General features: G+C 34.5%; 1 protein-coding gene across 1 annotated transcript; it reads right to left on the bottom strand.

The window, feature by feature from the left end:
• Positions 1–3,361: 3,361 nt before the first annotated feature.
• On the bottom strand, positions 3,362–6,336 carry LOC121234060 (pectate lyase-like). Its single transcript, XM_041129865.1, has 4 exons — positions 5,862–6,336; positions 4,630–5,287; positions 4,228–4,470; positions 3,362–3,973 (listed from the first exon to the last, which is right to left on the bottom strand). The coding sequence occupies exons 1-4, from the start codon at positions 6,020–6,022 to the stop codon at positions 3,752–3,754; spliced, it is 1,284 nt and encodes a 427-aa protein (XP_040985799.1). The 5' UTR covers positions 6,023–6,336; the 3' UTR covers positions 3,362–3,751.
• Positions 6,337–9,847: the final 3,511 nt, after the last annotated feature.

The following is a 9,847-nucleotide window of genomic DNA, read 5'->3' as shown; positions in this document are numbered from 1 at the left end:
TACTTATTTCTCTACTATCTTTACACCTTGCTAAAACTTCCTACTCTTGTTCTATAGCTGAACCATCAAAATCATCTGAAAAATATTTAGAGATAAAGAATGAGTTATCAACATCTCAGTAAGCAAAGAACATATACTAGTGTGTAAACATGAGCATTTACAAAATTCAGAATGCAGAACAAAACACTTATTATTTTGAGAATGCAGAGTCAGAACATGTTATAAAAAATATTAGAGCGAAAGTTAAAAAATATTCATAATTAAAATCCCTTTGGCATAACATAAATTGAAACATCACGTCTTATCTTATTACATCAGAGCAGATACCATGTTTAACCCCCGTGGTAGGGTTGTACAAACCCCGTCAGCCAACCGAGCAGAAACAGAATGTGAATCTTCCCCTTATTCATTCTTAGAGCCTTTAGTGTGCACATAGGAAAAATCACGCAGAAAACCACTTTGTTTTCAAAGTGGGTGCATCAGAAACAGAAAAGTTGGTACCAACTCGAACAGAGGCCACAGTTTTAAACCCGTGGTAAGGTCAGAACAGAACTGAAACAAAAACAGAATGTTATGCCAGAGGATTTTAGAAATCACATCATATCAGAGTACAAAACATCTTCAGAACAGAACATAATCATATCTCAAAAACATAATTTATGCACAAAATTGCATATTCGCTTTCTTTTGCACAATTCAGAAACATAATGTCAAAAATAAGCCTATGTCTACACCAGTCATGCCAGAAAATACTTTATTCTTAAATATAATCTTATGAGTAATGTAAAAGAAATAACTGAGGTAGTTCACATTTTTTTTCATAACAAAACATACATATTTTTCAAAAATCAACCTTAGCCCGTTTTATTTTTATGCAAAGTCTAGCATAGGAACCTCGCTTACTTGGACTTCTTAGCTTTTCGAAAATTTCCTTAAAAATGCCAAACAAAAATTAATCATCACCTATAAAATAATCACGTAATTTCCGTAAATTTTCAGTCGATCACATACTTCAATATTTAAGCCTAAAATGCTAGAATAACCTATTTTAATTCCTCGAAAACCTAAATTTTCAATCCCTAAAATATCATCACTTCCCAAATTCTTCAGTATCCAACTTGACCTTTGACTAAAATATTAAATTCTAACTTATTTACTATTAAAGAATCAAACTATCAAATTTAATACTAAATAGAATAATTATACCAAAATATTTTAAATTATATAACATCAATTATTTAATAAACTAGATCATAATAAAATTATAACATTATCGTTTACGTTTGAAAGAAAAACCTTGCTTAATACCAATTTAAATGACTTAAAACATATTTGTAAACATAAATATATTAGAGATTACTAACTCATATTAGAAGTTTAAAACACCTTAACGCAATTTGTAGATCAAAGGGTAATAGTATAATTTTATTTAATTAAATAATACATTACCCAAGCTTCAGTAGAAGCTTTGTTAATTGAAGACAAAAACTCATGTTACGTAAAAGCAAAACAACAGTTTGTGAGGCAGAGGCTCACTGAGAGATTGAGAGCTCGACAGGCGGCAAGTTGGGCGGTTGTCTACGGTGGTGAGGGTAGTGGTTACGATAGAAAAAGGGGCGGCTGAGCACTGGTAAGAGAGAGAGAGAGATGAGCGAGAGACCTCATGTAGAAAGAGAAAGGGACGGAGAGAGAGCTTGGCGTGAGAGAGAACGGAAACTCTTTGTGGGGGCAGCGAGGCTAGCAACAGTTTGGGGGCTGGGCGTCGACCAGGGCAGCGTCCGAAGGTGGAGGCTTGTCCTCCGGCATCTTTTGATGGCAGTGGCGTCGGAGTAAAGGGGTCTGACAACGTGGCTCGCGGTGGGTATGCTTCCCTGTTTCGGCGTGTAAAAACAGAGTCCTTCACCTCCAAAGCGTATCAACGACTGGGTAGAGAGGTGCAGGGCAGAGCAGCGGCTATCACGGTGGTTTTCATGTTTGCCGTGGCTGTGGGCGATTCCTACTGCAGCGTTGCTTCCGGTGGAGATTTGTAGTGGCGCGGGTCATGCATGATGGTTTAAGGAGCTGCGCAGTGGCTGAGCAAGGGGAAGTTACGGTTTCACATGGGTGGTGCACTGGCAGTGGTGTACGGCGGAGCAAGGTCTGCTCACGATGGGACTACTCCAATGAGAATGATGCTACCGTGAAAGGGGCTTCCCGTGAGGTTGGGGTGGTGTTTTCTGAGTGGGTGAGGACTGAGCTGGAGGGTGGTGCGCTGTTTGCAAAGAGGAGTTGCTGCGTGTGGAGTGGCTGTTGGGGCTCTGAAAATTCCAAGGTGATAATGGCAGTAACGTGCCTGAGGGGCTGTGCATGAAGTGTATAAATAGGTGATTGATATAAAAACCCTAGGGAAGTATAAATCTGCCTTGAGGGAGTGGGATACGGATTGATAAGCAGGGAGGATTTGAGTATCTAAATCTGTTGATAGGTAGATTTTATGTGAGAAACAGAAAGGGTAAACCGCAAAATCGTTGGGAGTTAAAAATCAAATGGAGAGAAAATCGGGAGAAATATATATGATTGTTTGATCAAAGTAGTGGTATATCTAGTTGCTGCTGAAAACCCTAGTGGGAAGATCACGTATGTGCATGGGATGTGCGGTCAGAGAGAAAAATCTCATGGAGTTGGGCTTTATGGTCCATAAAAAAAAATGTAGTGAATAAAAAAATAAATGAGCTCTTCCTTAAATTTTCTCGACCCATAAAATAGTACTTGAAAAATTTTAACTGAGTTTTTCACATACTTAACCCAAAATATGTAAAAAAAAAAAAAGGTCTGGCACTAGGCCCGGGTGTTACAGAAGAAAACGTGTTGCTGCCATATAGAAGATAAATTTCTTTGTGCTTGATGGGGTGTCTTTGGTTGGAAAGGAATGAGAGATGCATCGAATACAAAGAATGCTCAATGAGAGAACTTAGGGATTTCTTCTTTAGTACTTTGTGTTTGTGGGCTAAGGCTCTTGAATTGAATGTTGATAATTTTCAGGATTTGCTTTAGCCTCTTTTCGTTTCTAGTGCGAAGTAGGTATTTCCCTTATATACGTTCTTAGTACTTGGGATTTACCTATTCATGGTAATAAAATTTTCTTATTAACTATAAAAAAAAAAACAAAAAGTTATAGCTCGATTCATTGCTTTGACCATTTGAGTGACCAATCTGAACAACATAAATCCTCAAGCTCCACAGCTTAGAGCCAAGAATGGGTGTGGCCACTCTGGGCAATGCTTTAAAAAAATTTAATTTTCCCACCACTTGACTCTGTCGGAATTTGCTCTGGTAACGTATGAGAGGAAAATAATAGTCGCCCATTACTAAAGCGTATACTTTATATAGGCCCCAGCTATTTCTTAACAGCAACTTTTTTTCTTGACAATCTTTCAATGGTGGCCTTAAAAGTTGCATTACAGAGTATGTTAAACCAAAATATTTGTTATTTGACTTCTAAAAAAACTAGTTCGGCAAATAAAATAAGAAATTTACATTTTTTTTTTTTTTTTGAATGCAGACTGCCAATCTTCCCTTCTCATACATATATCCCAATTCCATTATTCTCTCTCTCGATCTGCCTTTCTCAAACATCCACCCAAAATGTTATTTCCATTTGCACTAAGTTGTCTACTGCTACTTAAACCTCTGTTTATTCACAGGGTTGATCATAAGTTTCTACGCCATACGTACAGATATATAAATACTATATATGTTGCATTTGGCAGGGTTAACATGGCTTATGCTTGAAGCAGTTGAGAGCGCCTGCAAAGCGGGTGAGCCTTCTCACAAACGAGCCTGGTTTTGCTTTGATCACTGCATCCTTCCTGCGCATGTGTTTAATTGGTCTTCCAGATTGAACAAAGAAGGCTCCATTCATCATCAAATCACCCTCTGATCTCCAGTCCCATGTCTTCCACACGCTCTCAGGTGCATAATCCCTCTTCGTCACCTGCAGTACAATCAGTAACCCACATGCATATATGAACATTCTCTCATCATCATTTCTGCAAACTGCAGATCATACAGTGACAAGTACTTGTACTGTATTTGAATTAATTGATGCTTTTCTTTCTTCCCTTTTGGTTATTATTCTTTGATCCAACTTTTTTGATAAATAATGATAACTGAACTCTTTTTAATTAATTAGACTCTAGCATGCATTTTGCTACTATATGCACGCATGATTGTAATGAACGAACCTACCTCCTTGCAAAATGCCTTTGGAGGAGCTATAAACCGGTTACCCTGGCTAAGAATGGTAGGATGTTGGCTGCCACCAATGGCATACATGAGCCAATGGGTGTAGTCATTGTTGACAACGTGGACAAACCCCCATCTTGCCCTTGGCATCCTTTGTACCAATCCCTGTCCGAAGTGATTGAAAGCAAGAGTTATCTGCATCACTTCATCTCCACTGAATCCATCGCTTGCACCAAACAACATCACCTGCATATATGCAACGCACACATAGAAAGAGTTAAAACACCAATAGTTCTTTACGATAAACTGATGTGTGATCACTGATCAGATCACTTCCACATCAGATCATCATGTATTTAATATATCAATAAACAAACCAATAGATTTAATTTTAAACGTCATGACCTCGTTATGATGGGTGAAGTGGCAGTTGGAGATGGTAATGGCAGTGGATCCTGAGATGGCATCAATCAATCCATCGTCACAGTTCGACATGGAAACATGATCGATCCAAATATTGGAGGATCCAAAAATTGAGATCCCATCACCATCACTGCGCGTGCGATAGCCATAGTGATCGACTGAATCTCTAACCATGCCACCAGAGCCAACCTTTATATCATGGATGCGGAGGCCATGGATGATCACATTTCTTACAAACTGAATGGTAATTTGAGCACCAAAGGCAATGTGAACCTTAGCCCCACGTCCATCGAGGGTCTTGTCACTCGTCATTATGAGCTCTTCGCTGAGTCTAATAATCATGTCGTGTGCAAAGATGATCCAAAGCGGCTTGGGCTGAATGACGGCATGGCGTAGGGTTCCTGGTTTAGGGTTAACAAGGTCACCGTCGGATGGATCTGTGACCACATAGATATTCCCATGCTTGCCTCCTGTTGTCCCACGACCGAAACCTAGGACACATCTCGTTAGCTTCTTGCGACGTTTAGCCCAGTTTTTGTGACATCTCCAGCACCGATCAATTGGGTTTGTAGCCTTGCATGGCCCCGTCCAGCTTTTGCCGCCTAAATTTCTCCTTGTGCCATCTGCACCGTTCAAGGCCCTACGTATGTACGTACAACAATGGCACGCAAACTAATTAATAATTACAACTTGCGATCGAGTCAAGGTTTTGGTCTTCGAGTTCTTGCTCAAATTTGAGGGCTAGCTACAAATTAAAAAAATGATAGATTTATAAAGCGAACCCTACATGCATATAATATTTATGGCTCATTTGTTTAAAATATTTATTTGTATCATATCATTATATCATTATATATATCTATCTATCTATCTTTGTTCCACTTAAAACTCTCGGACAGCAAATTAGAACAAAATGTACGTATTACAGAAACCGACAATACAACACATGCATACGAAAACATTTAAATTCTCAGATAAAGTATAGAAAAATTCTACTTATTATTTTTACACACACCTAGCTACTTTGATTTTTTTTATCTTTTTTATTTATTTTTTCCTTAGCAATTATGTGGTGTAGGGATAATATTGAGTAGAAGAACTCAATTAATTTAGTAGGAATTTTAATTTATTTTAAAAAAATTAAAATATGTATGGCGTGTGATTTCAGTAATATTAATCCTCAAAAGTCTATTGCTAGGTATATATGTTATTACTTGTGGACCTCCACGTTGAAATGATCGGTAACATTCTCTGGATTTGGCTGGTAGGCCTCGAGGGAAGCCTTCTTGGATTCTTCGTATCGCTTCTGCCACACCTCATCAAAATCCGCAATGCGTGCCTTCAGCGTTGTTGAAAATATCGCAACAAAGCCCATAAAAATAGCAATCTAAGCTTCCTAGCTTCCATGCCAAGTCTCTCTTCACCTTCATTCACCTTTTCTCCTCTTAATTTTGATGGTTTTTTTTTTGGTATGTGATGCGAGTAGTTTCTTCTCTTTCTTTTCTTTTTCTTTTTTCTCGATCCCTTTGGAGTGTGAGGGTTAAACCCTTTGTGCTATGTAGAGAAAGTACTAATTAATTATATCTCACCTGGAGGGTTTGAACCCATTTTCGACATGAAAGAAGGCGGTTGTGATGGTTTTTTGGCAAGTTTTTCTCCTTTTGGGCGATTAAATTAAAGCTAAAAAGCATGGTGCCAAGGGCGCAGCATCACTAAATACTAGGACCATGACCCTAAATGAAGTAATTAAAGAAACAAAACGAGACGTAGGGAGGGAAGAGAGGAGAGCCAGTAGTACTATTAATATTGCATGGGTGATCAGGTTTTTATCATTTCTATTGCCTGCCTTTCTTCCTTATCATTATATATATAGAATTTTGGGTCTTATGGTTTAAAATTTTTTATTATAAGCGTGAATTGCAAGATGATCAACATCGGAATCTTTACGTTTTTACAATTTGAATAATAAATTTTTAAATTTCGCAAAATTGATATTTGAATTTCAAGAAGAATGCATTTAGATTTATATCCAACTCCTTCAATCTTCTTCTACAAAAGTAGAAGGAGGTGACACACATGTCGGTCTAACTTGAACACATGCCATATTGATGAAACGCGACAATCCTCATGTTAATTTTCTAATGGAAGACAAATAATTAAGGTACTAATTGTGAGTTTTTCGAAGTGTAGGTATTCATTTTGTGAAAGTTAAAAACTGAGGTCTCTAATTATAAAAATGTGAGAATTTAAATACTGATTTTGCAATTAACCATTTTGATAAACTCTTTGATTTTCTGATTACTCTAATCTATAGTACCCATCTGATCTAGAAATTAGTCGATCTTTAATCTTAACTTACCATTGGACTAACCAAATTAACAACATGCAGTACTATATAATATGTGTTTTTTTTTTTTTTTTTTTAAGAACAGATTTAATTAATCAGATTCAGAATTTGAACCGCAATTGAAAAATCTTAAAAAAAATCCTTTATATTATCCCTCACAACCAATAAAACAAGATACTACTAAATATTAATTGTTTTTATTTTTGAACATTTTGTTCTTATCATGCAGTACTATGCAAAACTGTTTTATTCTTCGATCGTTATTTTTTTACTTATGATTGAATAGAATATATATAACTATGATAAGTGCTAGATATATAAAGAAATCTTAAAAATTACTAAGTGACGTGGCTTATGTGATTAAGTTAGATTTATTTTACAATAAAAAAATATTTACAATCTTACATATTGTACCAAATTATATATATATATATATATATCATTTTGTAAGTTTCATTTTGTAAGATTTCTTTGTAGACCAAACGTTTCTATTTGTGATAACAACACGCAAAATTATGACTTCCTTCTTATAAGTTGGGCCTGTGATATGGTTAAAACCTATTAGTTATGAGCTCTTCCAACTCGTTTAAATGTTGAGATGAGATGAGATGAAAAATCTGTAAATATTAGTGAATATTTTTAATTAAAATGTTTATAGAGTTTTGGGAGATGAGAGAGAAAAAACTTGAATAAAGTTATTATATAGTTAAAATATTGTTTGAATATAACTTTTAAATATAATTTTTATTTTGAGATTTGAAAAAATTAAATTATTTTTTATATTTTATTTGAAAGTTTGAAAAGTTATAATAAATTAATAATTAGTTGGTAATGATTTTAGTACTTGGATGTTTACATGTATGAGATGTTAACACAGCATCCAAACCAGCTCTAAGGATGAAGGGTATGGTCAAATCAGTATTAAAGAAGTCCAAAGATATTTGTTTATTGATTTTTATCAAATTCTTAATCATTAAGATCGTATCATTGATTTGTAATTATTTTATTATGTACAAAAGGACATGGATTAGAATAACTAAAAGTGGTTTAATTAACTACATAAGTACTTTTTTAATATCTTATATTTTAAATAAAATTTATTACTTTATAGTAACATTATTAATTAATTAAGAAGTTTAAGTACACATGGGGATATATTTTCTAACTTATATTTAACAATAACCCAAATTATAGGTGGAAGGTGAAAAATCGAGAATCATTTATAATTGGTTTAACAATCACCGGCCTTAAGCCATAATCTTCTCATTGTTGGCCCACTACTTTCTTGCTTTCTATTGGTAATTGGTTTGGGATCGCTGAATAAATTTATTAATTTTTACTAATAATGCTAGGTATAAGTTTTAAATAGACAAATTTCGTACAAGTCATTTGTAAAAAGGTGAATTACACTAATAAATAATAATTTTTTTTTTTACATTTTTTTAAGGTGATGTCAACTTTTTATAAAGACTTGCGTGAGGTTTATCTATTTAGAACTTGTATAAATCATTTCTCATTTTTGACTAGTAATGATAGATATGAATCAAATGGTTAAGGGTTTAAACAATTTAGTTTTTAAAAGTTCTAAAATGCATATACTAATTTGATTAATCATTAGGATCGTGACATTAGCTTTTCATATGTTTTACCATAATGAACCGAAACAAAGGACAATGTTTTAGCGATTAGGAGATGCTCGAGTACTAATAATTATATAAATTGTATATATGCGAACTTCCTTTTTCATTATGAAAATTCTTCTACTCGGCAGCCCTACACTACACACCTGCTAATGTAAGTTTTTATTTTTCCGTCAACAGGTGTATGGTGTAGGGCCCTTGAGTATAATTTTTCTTATAAAAATAGTTGTATGTGTATTATTACTCATATTATTTTAGAAAAAAATGATTGGTTGTACGCATGTGTATCGTTACTCATGTTACACATTGAAGGGATAGCGAATTACTATTTATTAACTTGGTATAATTACTTGGGTATTAGTTTAAGAAGTGTATAAAAATACGGATAAGAATTCTCTCCCTAATTTTAAGTGAAATTGAGAATATCCATTTAGTGTTAAACACATGATATTTTAGTCGTTGAATTTAATTATTAACATGATGTGAAATGTTAGAAATATCATTTGTTTTATGTTAAATGAATACTATTAATTTCAAGTGAAATAAACAGGACCTTATTCCATGAAATACTAATCCCACATCAGAATTTGACCTTAATTTATAATTTGATTGCTCTTGTTTGTAGGTCCCATTCTAATAATCATGTATTTGTTCGCTGAATTCACTTCAAATCCAAATGGAAAAAAAATTATCTTGTGTTCATATAAATCCGCTGCTAAATCCAGTCCCAAAAACTCCGTGGATTTAACAGAGACTTATCTAATTGTTGTGTTATAGGGTATTCAAAACGTACGTGCCATTGGGAGGGGGCTAGCCACTAGTGTTTTTGCTTAGAATTAACGGCGTTAAAGGCCGACGGGTTGGATCTGGGTCTATCTATATATATATATGAACATATCCTTCAATTGAAAATTTGGATTTTCTTCACCTCTTATCAAAGCTCAACTTGTTAAAGGAATTTGGGTATTTATCAAAGCTCGGCTTTTCGTCAAATTTCCCACCTTACATGTGGTGTTTTGGAGCCTCCAAAGAAATACAATTTATGCAATGTTTTGGACTAGTGTTGTTTATCCCTTCAATGATCCATTTCAATCTCTTAAGTTATAATTTTAATAATCAAATTTGTCACTTTCCAATCATATCAAACTTTCCAGACAGGTATTAGTTTAACACGATATCGAAACGTTTCAAAAAATTTAATGAAAGTTTTTCA

This window comes from Juglans microcarpa x Juglans regia, chromosome 6D (assembly GCF_004785595.1).
Source record: "Juglans microcarpa x Juglans regia isolate MS1-56 chromosome 6D, Jm3101_v1.0, whole genome shotgun sequence".
Classification (NCBI taxonomy): domain Eukaryota; kingdom Viridiplantae; phylum Streptophyta; class Magnoliopsida; order Fagales; family Juglandaceae; genus Juglans; species Juglans microcarpa x Juglans regia.
The sequence above is the reverse complement of the archived record's forward strand: the minus strand, read 5'-3'. Positions and strand labels throughout refer to the sequence as shown.